Source organism: Mirounga angustirostris, unplaced genomic scaffold, assembly GCF_029215605.1.
Source record: "Mirounga angustirostris isolate CCGP_5_RB_7025 unplaced genomic scaffold, mMirAng1.0.hap1 SCAF_11, whole genome shotgun sequence".
Lineage (NCBI taxonomy): Eukaryota > Metazoa > Chordata > Mammalia > Carnivora > Phocidae > Mirounga > Mirounga angustirostris.
In genome coordinates this window covers 112,205,655-112,221,227 of record NW_026991719.1, presented here as the reverse complement: position 1 = coordinate 112,221,227, position 15,573 = coordinate 112,205,655, and the positions used below count along the sequence as shown (strand labels likewise).

At 40.9% G+C, this 15,573-nt stretch overlaps 1 protein-coding gene across 2 annotated transcripts in view; it reads right to left on the bottom strand.

Annotated features, from left to right (window-relative positions):
• Positions 1 to 15,573, bottom strand: part of LOC123839772 (transmembrane 9 superfamily member 2-like) — a 78,052-nt gene that overhangs the window by 45,394 nt on the left and 17,085 nt on the right. The window contains exons 6-7 of one of the 2 annotated variants that reach the window (XM_045869554.3): positions 6,268 to 6,395; positions 752 to 863 (exon numbers count right to left, since the gene is read on the bottom strand). The exons of the other annotated variant lie outside the window; for it this stretch is intronic. Of the exons in view, the coding sequence (XP_045725510.1) occupies positions 752 to 863; positions 6,268 to 6,395 (240 nt within the window). The remainder of the gene's footprint in view (positions 1 to 751; positions 864 to 6,267; positions 6,396 to 15,573) is intronic. 2 annotated transcript variants of the gene reach the window in all.

Here is a 15,573-nt window from a genome sequence, read left to right as displayed (position 1 = left end):
TAGAAACAATAATGAATGCCATATGTTGGGGACCTACTCTGTGTCATGCTAAGGTCTTTACATATTCTGAAAATGAGGATGAAATGACATGAGGAAAAAAAATTGAGCCTGAGATCACATGACTTACCTAAGCTCACACTGGCTAGTAAGTGGCCAAGCCTCAATTTGAACCACAGGTCAGTCTGAGCCCAATAAGGAATTTCTATTCGGGGTGCCTGGGTGGCTCAATCAGTTAAGCATCTGACTCTTGATTTTGGCTCAGGTCATGATCTCAGGGTTGTGGGATTGAGCCTCTCTGTCTCCCTCTGCCCCCGCTCCCCCTTTCTCTCTCTCAAATAAATAAAATCTTTTTTTAAAAAAAAAAAAAAAAGGATGTTCTTTTCAGTACATGATACTCTGTCTCTTCCACAACATACTCTTCCTTTAAGGTCCCACTTGAGCAGCCTGCCAGCCTGCCAACCGCAGGTGACACCCCTCTGGTTTCCCACATACTTCTTTTAAACCTCCACGTAAAGTAAGAAAAAGTAAGTTATCTGACACAGTACCTGAAATGTGGGAGATTTAATACAGAATTCCTTTCACGATTGTCCTCTGACTGGTTTTAATATAAAGAACTTAACCTACTTTCCTGGGCTCTTAGCTGTGTTATAAAACTTTGATGATGAAAATTAAGGCTTTACTATTAAGGAAGTATATGATATTTATATACTTGATATGGAACAAAAGTAAGATGATGGCATGGAATACTTACTTCAAATCTCACAGAGTAAGTGTAGGTGACACTCAACTTATCTGTATGTTCTCCAGGAATTTCCATAGGGGGTCCATTACAAGTTAGGTGGTTTTCATCCGAATGCTTATAGCTAAGAAAAGGGCGGGGAGGAAGGGAAAGGAATTTTTATACCAAACCGCCACTGTAAATTGCCGATTCACGGCTATTCGGGCATATAACAATAGCAGACTGAAAAAATACTTAAAATACTTTTGTTTCTAAATGTCCCCAACACTCAAATTGCCCTGCTTTTCCGAAGCTCACTTTATGCCACTTTGTTTTAACGAAAGACCTACATTAGTGCCTGTTTTCACAAACTAACTGAAAGAAATGCAAAGAGGATTTTCACTTTTATGAAAAATCAAAAAGAGGATTCAGCATCGCTTTTGCAGGGAGCCATAATAAAGGCAGCTCGCACCCCAGCAGTGAGCGTGGCACCACCCGGCCCCTTCCCTGGGAACCACACAGCATTTTGACATCAAGCCACCAATGCTTTGAACTGGGTCTGTGAGCATCTGTGCTTTATCTTGGTTTACTTTGTGCATCCATTAGCAAGATGTGTCTTAAGGTATCAGAAAAGCCTGAGAGAGGCGATTTGGAGGGTCTGGGAACGCTCACAAATTTTTCCATATAAGTTAATGGCAATTGCTTCCAAAAGCTTTCATAGGAACACTCTACTTTCGGATAGCAGGGGAAAATATATCACTCTAAGAACCTTCTCATGGTTCTTCTCCTGAGCCTGGCTGGCTCAGTCAGTAGAGCGTGCAGTAGAGCGTGCAACTCTTGATCTCGGAGTTGTAAGCTCAAGCCCCATGTTGGATGTAGAGATTACTTAAAAATAAAATCTCAAAAAAAAAAGAACCTTCTCAGGCGCCTGGGTGGCTCAGTTGGTTAAGTGACTGCCTTCAGCTCAGGTCATGATCCTGGAGTCCCGGGATCGAGTCCCACATCGGGCTCCCTGCTCAGCAGGGGGTCTGCTTCTCCCTCTGACCCTCTTCCCTCTCGTGCTCTCTCTCATTCTCTCTCTCAAATAAATAGATAAAATCTTTAAAAAAAAAAAAAAAAAGAACCTTCTCTTTGGCTGTGGATAGATTTTTTAAAGTCCTTCTATTAGCAAATGGCTTTATTTCTCATCTTTCATCTCACCCCTCTCCAATATATTAAACAACCTGTCTTGTATTCTTAGCTGTAGGCTTAGAAAACCAAATAGGTTTTGAAATCATATTTATAAGCAGCCAGAGATCTGAGGGCCTACTGTGTGTAAAATGCCATGCTTAGTGATGAAAGGTAGCGAGGACAATCTATGCAAACCTTTTGTATTTGAAAAAGATGATTATAAAAAATAGAAGATGGAAAGCAAAAACTAAAGAAGTGTGAAACTAAACTTAAGGACTGATGAAGCTAACAAGTGCCTGGTCAGGAATAAAGAGACTGTAATATTACTTGAAAAATAAAAGAAGGGGCGCCTGGGTGGCTCAGATGGTTAAGCGTCTGCCTTCAGCTCAGGTCATGATCCCAGGGTCCTGGGATCGAGCCCCACATCGGGCTCCTGGCTCAGCCGGGAGTCTGCTTCTCCCTCTCCCTCTGCCTCTCCCACTGCTCATGCTCTCTCTCTCTCTCTCTGTATCTCTGTGTCTCAAATGAATAAATAAAATCTTTAAAAAAAAAAAAAAGAAAAAGAAAAGAGGAATAAAAGGGAGAGAGAAAAATCAAAGGAGAAACAGTGGCGCTTCCCTTTTGAATTATTTACTCAACATACAAATTATCCCTTGGCTTCTGTGTAAAGGACAATATGCAATCCTTATGGGATGGTTATTTCTACATGTATATACACAATTAAACCATTCACTCACAATTGAGGGGGGTTATTGACGTGCCCCTCTTCCTATTCATTTTTGTAACCCTAGTGTCTGGCATATGATTGCCCTTACTAAGTGTTTGTAGGGTGAATTCTATTTAAAGCCAAAATATATTTTATTTTTTTTATTTTTTTTTTAAAGATTTTATTTTATTTATTTGACAGAGAGACAGCGAGAGAGGGAACACAAGCAGGGGGAGAGGGAGAAGCAGGCTTCCCGCGGAGCAGGGAGCCTGATGCGGGGCTCGATCCCAGGACCCTGGGATCACGACCTGAGCCGAAGGCAGACGCTTAATGGCTGAGCCACCCAGGCGCCCCGCCAAAATATATTTTAAAACAGCTATGAATTGGGGCACCTGGGTGGCTCAGTCAATTAAATGTCTGACTCTTTTTTTTTTTTTTTTTTTAAGATTTTATTTATTTATTTATTTGAGAGAGAGCGCGAGCACAAGAGGGGGGAGCGGGAGAGGGAGAAGCAGACTCCCCGCTGAGCAGGGAGCCCGATGCGGGACTCGATCCCGGGACTCCAGGATCATGACCTGAGCCGAAGGCAGTCGCTTAACCAACTGAGCCACCCAGGCGCCCCTTAAATGTCTGACTCTTAATCTCGGCTCAGGTCTTGATCTCAGGGTCGTGAGTTCAAGCCCCGTGTTGGGCTCCACACTAGGAGCCTACTTCAAAAAAAATTTAAAAATAAAATAAAACAGCTATGAATTAAATGATCACTGTTAAGGCTACCAATAAAAACTTAACATCTACAGGAAAAACATTACATTACCAAATGATAACGCATATCAAGGTTTACTGTTTAAGTATGTTTAAGTATGGCCCTTGAATCTAGCCCAGGAAATACCTGCATTTCATATGGGAGAGATCATGCAGCAAAAGGTATATTAAGATCTCCAATCAATGTAAAAGGCCTATTTTAAACCACCAGCCTTACATATGGGTTGCATAAGGCCTTCTAGGCCATTTTCAAAACTTGGGCCTTTACTCTAAGTGAGATGGGAAGTCACTGGAAGATTCTGAGCAGAGGATTGACATGAGCTGACATTTCAAAAGGAATGCTCTGCACGCTGTACTGAGAATAGACTGCTGGGAAACAAGGATGGCACTGGGAGACCGGCGAGGGTGTTGCCATCAGGCAGGTGAGATGTAATGATGTCTTGGACCAGATGATAGCGGTGGAGGTGATGAGAAGGGGTGGATCCTAAATATATTTTAAAAACAGAGTCCCATGGTCTGCCAAAGGACTGGAATAGATACAGAGTATGAGTGAAAAATGATAAAGAGGAGTCAAGGTTGCTGCCATAGCTTGGGGGCCTGAGCAACTGGAAGGATGTAGTTGCCATTTGCTGAGATAGAGAAGACAACAGGAAAAACAGGTTGGAGGAAAGATTACAAGTTCATGTTTGGTCACGTTAAATTTCAAATGCCAGGGCACCTGGGTGGCTCAGTGGGTTAAGCGTCTGACTTTTGCTCAGGTCATGATCTCAGGGTCTTGGGATCCAGCCCTGGGCGGACAGCCCACTTCTCCCTTTCCCTCTGCCCCTCCTCCCACCATTCTTGCTCTCTCTCTCTCTCTCAAATAAATAAAATCTTTTCTAAAAATTTCAAATGCCTACTAGACATCCATGTAGTCATGTCAAGTAGACAGCTAGATATACAAGTTTACAGATCTAAGAGTCGTTGTAGGATCCAATGCCATGAGACAGGATAAGATTACCAATGTGTAAGTATATATAAAGAAAAAAAAAGTTCAAAGACTCAGTCCTGGGGCCCTCCAATATGAAGATGTTGGAGAAATGAGAAGACTGATAAGCAACCAGTGAGACAGGAGAAAATCAGTAAAGTATGGTAATCCAAAAGCCAAATGAAGCAAGTAATTATAGGAAAAAGAAATGATCAACTATGGTAACCATCAGGGAAATTAGCTGGGTACAGTCCCTAATAGAAAACACAAGACTGTAGGCCTAGAATACCATTAGGCCTAACTCACTTCTTATGACCTTGAGCAGACTGCCTAATTCTAAAAAAATGATTTATAGCACAGTCCTTGTTCTCAAGGGGCCCACATAAATGACCTTTACAATGATTAGATAAAAGTTTTATTGCATGCATAAACTGTTGCTATGTGCAGTGTAGAATAAATATAAGTCTAAAAAATTATTTTCTTGGCTTTTTTACTCTGAGTCTGACAATATGAGATATAACTGTAAAGCATTGTTTGATTTTCATATAGCTGATGGGACTAGCTGCCTGGATGATCATACCCTGTATGTTTACTACCTAATGACTTCGAATATGAGCAGCCATCCCGAGTTAGACCTCACAGTCCATGCTCCTAACATTCTCTTGCCAGATATCAGAAGTGACATACACCAAAAAGCACAGGTGATTGCCCTTGACAATGATTAGTATTTCCTGGCCTCTCTTGGTAGCTATGTTTATTTCCTGTTGTTCACAAATATACTCTGATCCCTTTAAGCCTTCTTTTATTTCCTACTTGCAACACCTTGCAAAGATAAATAATCCTCAAAATTTTTAACATAGACATTAATTTTAAAAGAATATCCTTTTACTAAGATAAACCAGAGTTGGAAAATACCAGTGTTCCTCACCACTTGGGGTCTGTTTAATGAAATCTATAGGCCCTTTTACCCAGAAAAATACACATCAATACAAATGTCCAGAGTTTGATATATCAGGGACCATATTAAAAACTCCTAATTCAGTCCTCTCCTCTCACAGATGAGGAAATTCAGCCTATGACAAATCAAGTTAACCTACCCAATGGTCAAAAGCTTGGCACAATACAGTCTCTAACTCTTCTTTCCCTTTGGGAATAATCTCTGTGCCAGATGGAACCTTGGCAGAAGTCAAATGGGGCAGTAGCCTTAAAAACAATGAAGTCTGATCCATTTCTACAAACTTAGGGTTGACTTGCAAAATGGAACCAGGAGAGATGAGACTAAAATCCAAATTTCCTAATTCCTTGTTCTGTATTCAGAAAACTATACCACATGGGCTTCCTTTAATATATGCAAGTAGGTTTCAAGGGATAACTTCTTCCCTCCATCTTAGTATTTCAGGTTTTATAATATTTTGCCCATAATGAACCATGATTTTATACACTGTGTGCTATATTCCCCTCTCTATCTTAATTGAAGAGTTCTAATTTACAGCTAGGTCATCCAGGCTCTTTCTATAAATGTACAGGGATAAAGTACCTGCTAATTCTTGAGATTGCTTGTTAGAGAACTCTAATTGTTAGTAGATTCTTCCTTATATTCAGCTGATACCTGCCGAATAGACTCCAGACTCCAATCTGTCCTCTGAAGAAACACAAATCTAAATCTAAGCTCTTTGTCATATGGCAGCAAGTAAAGAAGAGAGTTAGGATGCCCTCAATAAGTCTATTTCCCTTCCACATCTGTCAATTCTTCCTCACATTACACGGTATTCAAACTCTAACTATAGGTAGAAGGGAATAAATTGCCTGTTTAATTTTTCAAACTGTATGTCTAAGGTTACATCACATGTGTACCCTAAAAATGAAAATTCTAGTTGAGAACGTCTACATTCTGAATTAATTTTTAAATTAAAGGAACTAATTAAAAAGATATTCTATAATTACCTTTGGGGGTCAAGTCTAGCAGCAACCAATCTTGCAATAGCCCAATTTCTTTCACTTTCCCTGTGATACATAATAATAATATCAACGTGGTTGAAGAGGTAGAAAGTATTATTTTTGTTGAATTCAGGCTGCAAAAAGACACAGAAATTTTAAAAAGGTTTGAACTTTTCCCAGAAACTAAAAAATATAAAATCTGACCATGGAATAAAAATGGGATCCACTATATTATTGGCTATATTCCCTATGCTTTTCATCTTCATAACTTATTTTATAGCTAGCAGTTTGTACTTCTTAATCCCCTTCACCTATTTTGCCCATCCCCCATCACCCTCCCCTCTGGCAACCACCAGTTCTCCCTCAGAACCCTCAGAAGGAACCAACGTGCCTACACCTTGAACTTGGACTTCTAGCCTCCAGAACTATGAGACAATAAATTTCTGTTGGTTTTTTTAAGATTTATTTATTTATTTCAGAGACAGAGAGAGTGAGCATGAAGGGGGGAGGGGCAGAAGGAGAGAGAGAATCTCAAGCAGACTCCCACTGATCAGGGAGCCCGACGCGGGGCTCAATCCCAGGACCCTGAGATCATGACCTGAGCCAAAGGCAGACGCTTAACCGACTGAGCCACTCAAGTGCCCCAAACTTCTGTTGTTTTAAGCTACACATTTTGTAGTGTATTTTTAGCCAGCCCTAGCAAACAAAGGGCTTTGCAATATGAGCTTTGAAATCAGACAGCGTTTACTAGCTATCTGACCACAGACAACTCATTTAGCCTCTTTGAGCCTCAGTTTCCTCTTTTTACAAATGGGAACAACAGGGGCCCAGTTGGTACAGCATGTGACTCCTGATCTCGGGGTCATGAGTTTGAGCCCCACGTTGAGTGTAGAGATTACTTATAAAAATATCTTTTTAACTAAAAAAAAAAAAATGGGAACTATAATAGGATTGCTCATAGAATGGTTGAGGATTTAACAGAATAATGTATGTAAAGTATTCAGTGCAGTGCTTGGCATAGGAAGCCTTCAATAAATATTAGCTATTACATCAACCAGGCCCTTCAATCTTCAGAAAATGAATCCAAATGAACCTTGTCAATTACCATATTGATTAATCTACAACATGCAGTATGCCTAGATTAAGAATTATGGCTCCAGGGCGCCTGGGTGGCTCAGTCGTTAAGCGTCTGCCTTTGGCTCAGGTCATGATCCCAGGGTCCTGGGATCGAGTCCCACATCGGGCTCCCTGCTTGGCAGGAAGCCTGCTTCTCGCTCTCCCACTCCCCCTGCTTGTGTTCCTGCTCTCGCTCTCTCTCTCTCTGTCAAATAAATAAATAAAATCTTTAAAAAAAAAAAAAAGAATTATGGCTCTGCAAATCTCAGAACTGAGGGTGATGCCCTGAAGGAATTGTAGAGATCCTTTAGTACAATAATAACAGAGAAGAGGGTAAGAGTGATCCTATGGGGGAACAACAGCAGTCAGCTTGGGCTGGAAAGTACGTACTACTCGCTGCAGTGCTGTCCATAATTGCAAAGGACAAGAAACCACCAAGACTGTCTATGAACACAGTTAAATGAAATATGGTGTAACCACATAGAGAAATAAAATGCAGCTAGCAGATTTTTATGTCCTAGTATGGAGTATACCATGTATTGGTATCGGATGTCCATGGTATGTACTAATAGAAGCAACCCCGCATTGTGGTTAAGGATGTGGTCTCCACAGTCAAGCTGCCCAGGTTGAAAGCTCAGGTATGGCATGTATTAGCCTGTGTGACCAGTTGCTTAGCCCCTCAGTGTCTCAGTTTCCACACCTAAAATGTAGAGATCATAAGACATAAGAGTACCTGTCTTCATGGGTGCTATGAGGATTGAATCAACCCATGAAAAGCATCTCAACCAGTCTTGGGCATAAAGTACCCAATATGAGAGGTAAAGTGGTAACAAGGCCCTTAAGGATCTGGATCCTGCTTGTCTCTCCAGACTCATCTGCTGCCACAGCCCCTACTTGTAACCAGCTAAATGACTACAGAGAATTCTTTATTCTGTGCTCTCATAGCACTCAGCTCATATGCCAGTCACTCAATGACCACATCGAATTGTAGTCAGTGTATTTCCACGTTTACATCCCCTAGTCAATTGTGTTCCCCAGTAGATTACAAGGCTAGGAACTTTGCTTCACTCATTCATTCATTCATTCAGCAAATATTTTTTAACATCTATTATGTGCCAAGCACTTCTTAACTATGCCCTAAGAGCTAATATCCTACAGGGGCTCAAATAATACAAGAGGTAGTTTCATATGTTACAGAGAGAACAGAATTTGGATCAAAAAACACTGGGATGCAATTCAGATTTTGCCACATATAATCGTTTGTATGTCAGTCTTTCTTGGCCTTAGTTTTCTTGAAATGGGGATACCATCACTTACTTCATAAAATTGTTAAGTGGATTGAGTGAGAAATTATAGGGAAAGAACTAGCACAGCACCTGGCACAGAATAAGGAGATCATTAAATGTTAGTTTCCTTCCTACTAGATGTCAAAATCATGCTTTAAAACTTCAACTAGATTTCCAATTCCAATCCGATTTGGGCTAAATCTCCCTCTGAAAACTACAAATGGTAAATATAACATAACAAATATCTTCATAAAAGCAACATGAACATAGAATGTACAACACCAAAAGTAAACCCTAATGTAAACTATAGGCACTGGGTGTCAATGTAGGTTCATCAATTGTATAAAATGTACCACTCTGGAGTGCCTGGCTGGCTCAGTTGGTAGAGCATGCAAATCTTGATCTCGGCGTATATTCAAGCCCTAGGTTGGGTGCAAAGATTACTTAAAAATAAAATCTTTTTACAGAACTAGAGGGTATTATGCTAAGCGAAATAAGCCAATCAGAGAAAGGCAAGTATCATATGATCTCACTGATATGAGGAATTTGAGAAACAAGACAGAGGATCATAGGGGAAGGGAGGGAAAAATAAAGATGAAACCAGAGAGGGAGACAAACTATAAGAGACTCAATCTCAGAAAACAAACTGAGGGTTGCTGGAGGGGACGGGGGTGGGAGGGATGGGGTGATGGACATTGGGGAGGGTATGCACTATGGTGAGTGCTGTGAATTGTGTAAGACTGATGAATCACAGACCTGTACCCCTGAAGCAAATAATACATTATATGTTAATAAAAAAAAAAAAAGATAGTAGGAAGGGAAAAATGAAGGGGGAGGAATCAAAGGGGGAGACGAACCATGAGAGACTATGGACTCCAAAATCTATAAAGAACTTATCAAACTCAACACCCAAAAAACAAAGAACCCAGTTAAGAAATGGGCAGAAGACATGAACAGACATTTCTGCAAAGAAGACATACAAATGGCCAACAGACATGAAAAAAATACTCCACATCACTTGGCATCAGGGAAATACAAATCAAAACCACAATGAGATACCACTTCACACCAGTCAGAATGACTAAAATTAACAAGTCAGGAAACAACAGATGTTGGTGAGGATGCAGAGAAAGGGGAACCCTCCTACACTGTTGGTGGGAATGCAAGCTGGTGCAGCCACTCTGGAAAACAGTATGGAGGTTCCTCAGAAAGTTGAAAATAGAGCTACCCTATGACCCAGCAATTGCACTACTGGGTATTTACCCCAAAGATACAAATGTAGTGATCCAAAGGGGCACATGCACCCCAATATTTATAGCAGCAATGTCCACAATAGCAAAACTATGGAAAGAGCCAAGATGTCCATCAACAGATGAATGGATAAAGAAGATGTGGTCCATATATACAATGGAATATTATGCAGCCATCAAAAATGAAATCTTGCCTTTTGCAACAACGTGGATGCAACTGGAGGGTATTATGCTAAGTGAAATAAGTCAGTCAGAGAAAGGCAAGTCATACGATCTCACTGATATGAGGAATTTGAGAAGCAAAACAGAGGATCATAGGGGAAGAGAGGAAAAAAATGAAACAAGATGAAACCAGAGAGGGAGACAAACCATACGAGACTCCTAATCTCCGGAAACAGAGGGTTGCTGGAGTGGAGGGGGGTGGAAGGGATGGGGTGGCTGGGTGATGGACATTGGGGAGGGTATGTACTATGGTGAGCGCTATGAATTGTGTAAGACAGACGAATCACAGACCTGTACCTCCGAAACAAATAATACATTGTATGTTAATAAAAAAAATAAAAATCTTTTTAGGGGCGCCTGGGTGATTCAGTCAGTTAAGTGTCTGACTCTTGGTTTCAGCTCAGATCATGATCTCAGGGTCATGAGATCAGGCCCCACATTGGGCTCTGTGCTCAGTGCAGAGTCTGCTTGTCCCTCTCCCTCTGCTCCTCCCCCAGCTCGTGCTTCCTCACTCAAATAAATAAATAAAATCTTAAAAATATTTTTTAAATTTTTTAAAAAATAAAATAAAATATACTCTCTGGTAGGGGAGGTTGATAATGGAGGAGGCTATGTATATATGGGGGTTGGGGGTATATGAGAACTCTCTGTACATTTCCTCTTAATTTTGCTGTGAACCTAATCCTGCTCTAAAAAATAAAGTCTTTTAAATTAAAAACAAAAACAAAACGTGAGCTGACAAGAAAGTAAGGAACTGCCATGCCAAATCTAAGGGAAAGCAGGAAGCCAGAGAGGTAAGCTGGGTGAGGGAGCACTGATGCTGCTATTGTCCTGAGGACACCTGCTGATCTGGGCAAACTTGAACTTAGGTTTGGGTAGCCTCATGGGATAGCGAGGAGAGACCTCAAGGAGGGCCCTCCCAGGTGAGAAGGCTAACATGAGACCCTCTGCACATTAAGCTGAGACCACTGACCCCTCACAAAACCAATACCCTCAGGGTAAAGATGAGCCAGAAGAAAACCTTCTCCACACAAGCCCCCCATGGACTACAAGGAAGATGGCCTTGATGGTAAACAGAAAAGGGGAGTGGGGGAACTGTCCTGGAACAGTTGTGGCCACGGGCCAGCCCTAACATAGATTTGCAGTGTGGATTCCCATCACCTAAGTGGCCCTAGGAATTTCAAGTTGTGAATTTGCTTTAAGGTGTTCCCAGACTGATATTTCCCAAAGATGTCTGCAGAAGTAAATGAAAATCTTCTCTGGAGGAAACTACTTTGATCCTAGGACTCAAAGAAACTCCACAAATAATTTTTTTTAGAGGCTGAGAGAGAGCGAGAGCAGGGTTGGGGGGCAGAGGGAGAGGGAGAATTTTAAGCAGGCTCCACATCCAGTGCAGAGCCCGACATGGGGCTTGATCTCATGACCCTGAGACCATGACCTGAGCTGAAATCAAGTCAGACACCTAACTAAGCCACCCAGGTGCCCCATTAGAAGCAGATTTAAAACTAACTACATAGGGCGCCTGGGTGGCCCAGTCATTAAGCGTTTGCCTCGGCTCAGGTCATGATCCCAGGGTCCTGGGATCAAGCCCTACATCAGGGTCCCTTCTTGGCAGGGAGCCTGTTTCTCCCTCTCTCACTCCCCCTGCTTGTGTTCCTGCTCTCGCTGTGTCTCCCGCTGTCAAATAATTAAATAAAATCTTTGAAAAAATAAAAATAAGTAAAATTTTAACTACATTTACTATACTTAAAGTAAAATACAAGCATGACAGTATGTGCACAAAATAGAAAAGTATAAAATAATGACTTAGCAAATTTGCAAAAGAACAAAATAAAACTTGCAGAAATGAGAAAGCTAATTACTGAAATTAAAAATTCAGTGCCTATGGGGTTTTTTTCAGGATTTTTGAGGTCTGTTTATGGATGAAATAACTTATAAATTGATTATCAGATGCCAAGGCAAAGGGCTTAAAAATGTGAGAACAAAATTTCAATATGTTTGATATAAATGTTATTGTAATAACACATTTTTTTCAAGTTTTTATTTAAATTCTAGTTAGTTAACACACAGTGCAATATTGGTTTCAGGAGCAGAATCTAGTGATTCATCACTTACATACAACACCTGGTGCTCATCACAACATGTGCCCTCAATGCCAATGTTTATAAGAGAAGAAACAAGTAAAGAAGAAAATTTTAGACTAGAAGATATGCCAGAACGCAGCACACACACAAAAAATGGAAAATACAGAAGGGAGGTTAAGAGCATGGAGGAGAAAATAAAAACATTTAACACAGCTTTAATTGGAGTCTGAAAAGGAAAGAAGAAAGTATCTGACAATGGCTGAGAATTCCAGAACTGATAAGAGGCACCAATCCAGGAAACTAAAAAAAATACAAAAAAGATTAAAAACAAAGCAAAACAAAAGTCTATAACTAGACACATAATCATAAAACTGTATGAGACCCTTTATAGAAAGAGATGACTAATAATTCCATTTTATGGAATCTAAAATGCCACCAATTATAAAACATTCTTTTAGGGATGTCTGGGTGGCACAGTCAGTTAAGCATCTGACTCTTGGTTTCAGCTTGGGTCCTGGTCTCAGGGTTGTGGGATTGAGCCCCGTGTTGGGCTCCATGCTCACAGTAGAGTCTGCTTGGGGCGCCTGGGTGGCTCAGTCATTAAGCATCTGCTTTTGGCTCAGGTCAGGATCCCAGGGTCCTGGGATCGAGCCCCGCATCGGGCTCCCTGCTCCACGGGAAGCCTGCTCCTCCCTCTCCCACACCCCCTGCTTGTGTTCCCTCTCTAGCTGTGTCTCTCTCTGTCAAATAAATAAATAAAATCTTTAAAAAAAAAAAAAAAGAGTAGAGTCTGCTTGGAGATCTCTCCCCCTCTGTCTCTCCCTCCCCTCCCCACCCCCACTTTCTCTCTCTCAAATAAATAAATAAATCTTTTTAAAAAGCATTATTTTATGTGCTGTTAGGAAAAAACATTGCCAATTAAACTTTGACAAGCCATCAACTGAAAGGGATACATCCTGATTTCATAAATGTTAAAATATTGGAAAATATGAGTTTCAGAATAAAATGTGGACTATAAAAATAATAAAAAATAATAAACAAAGCATAAAATAACAGAAGTGAGAACAAATGTCTATCAGTAAATGTAAATGGGCTTGACTCACCTATTAAGAGGAAAAGGGCTTTCAGAAGATACCACAAGGCAAAACTCAACATGTTGTATACAAGAGACACATCTAAAACAAAGAGGTTCTGAAAAGGTAAGAAGGGCTGGGCAAAGTTACACTGAGGGAAGGTAGGCAAAAAGAAAGCAAGGGAGTTGGACCTCCTCTTCCTGACATGATGGAATAATGCGAGACCAGATTTATCCTTTCACTTTAAACAACTAAAAAAAAATGGGTAAAATATAGGAAGACAACATTTTTTAGACCTCAGACAACAAAGAACATTAAGAGACTGTTCACTGGGACACCTGGGTGGCTCAGTTGGTTGAGCAACTGACGCTTGGTTTCGGCTCAGGTCATGATCTCGGGGTCCTGGGATCGAGCCCCACATTGCGCTCTGCACTCAGTGGGGAATCTGCTTGGGATTCTCTCTCCCTCTCCCTTTGCCCCTCCTCTCTCTCTCTCGCTCTCAAATGAATAAATAAATCTTTAAAAAAAAGAGACTGATCGCTAAGAGAAAGGCAACAAATAAGCTGAGCCCTGAAATAAAATCTTTTAAAAAAATTGTTTTTCTTTGCAAGGAGGCATTGAATGAAGTGCTGCCAGTAGAGGGTGCTAGACAGACATTACCAGGGAGGAGAATTTTGTTTTCTGGTTGACGGGAGCTCTCACTCCACACTCCCCTATTTCTCCAGTGGACACAACCTCTAAAGAATTAATGGATCCATGTGTCACAACAAAAAGAGAGACAAAAAGACATCAGGGTTGGGGAGGGAGGGAGGGATGAATAGGCAAAAGGCAGAACAAAGATTTGCAGGACAGTGAGACTACTCAGTATGATACCATAACAGTAGATACATGTCATTACACATTTGTCCAAACCTATAAAATGTACAACACCAAGAGTGAACTCTACTGAAAACTATGCTGAGTGATAATGGTGTATGAATGTAGGTTTATCAATTGTGACAAATGTACCACAGTCTGGTGAGCGAAGATGATCATGAGGAAGGCTATGCATATGTGGGGAAAGGGGACCATGGAAAATCTCTGTACCTGCCTCTCAATTTTTCTTTGAGCCTAAAACTGATCTAAATAATAAATCTATTTTGGGGGGGAGCCTGGGTGGTGTAGTTGGTTAAGTGTCCGACTCTTGGTTTCAGCTCAGGTCATGGTCTCAGAGTCATGGGATTGAGCCCCACGTCAGGCTCCACACTCAGCACAGAGTCAGCTTGTCCCTCTCTCTCTACTCCCCCCTCTCCCCCCATTTTCTCTTTCTCAAATAAATAAAAATTTTAAAATAATAAATCCATTTGTTAAAAAGGAGACATCATTTGCCTCTTGATGAAAGAACACACCACTACCTTATCTCACCAAAGAGATCAAACTTGAATCTGATCAAGCCATTGGATCCATCTGCCAATTTTCAAGAAATAAAAGAGAACATGCAGCACTATTTGGATGAATGATACAGGGACAGACAAATGGATAAACATGTGATAAATCAAATATTTTAAAATGCTAATTGGGGGCACCTGGCTGGCTCAGTTGGAAGAGCATGCAACTCTTGATCTTGGGGTTGTGAATTCGAGCCCCATGTTGCGTATACAGAGTACTTAAATAAAACTCTAAAAAAATTTTAGAATCTAGGTGCTGGGTATATGAGTGTCTACTATATAATGAATTAAGCTTTTCTGTATTTGAAATTGCTCACAATAAAAGATTTAAAAAAGATATATAGGGGCACCTGGGTGGCTCAGTCGGTTAAGCATCTGCCTTTGGCTCAGGTCATGATCCCAGGGTCCTGGGATTGAGTCCTGCATCAGGCTCGCAGCTCAGCAGGGAGTCTGCTTCTCCCTCTCCCTCTGTCCCTCGCCCCTGGCTCGTATCTCGCTCTCAAATAAATAAATAAAATCTTAAAAAAAAAAAAAGACATATAAAATGTTCAAGTCTATGGGCGCCTGGGTGGCTCAGTTGGTTAAGCGACTGCCTTTGGCTCGGGTCATGATCCCGGAGTCCCGGGATCGAGTCCCACATCGGGCTCCCTGCTCGGCGGGGAGTCTGCTTCTCCCTCTGACCCTCCTCCCTCTCATGCTGTCTCTCATTCTCTCTCTCGCAAATAAATAAAATCTTAAAAAAAAAACAAAACTATAAAAAAATAAAATAAAAAAAAAAGAAAAAATGTTCAAGTCTAAACTACATTGTCTAAAACTAGAAAAGAAACTTAAGGAAGTGATTAGGATAGAAGTTA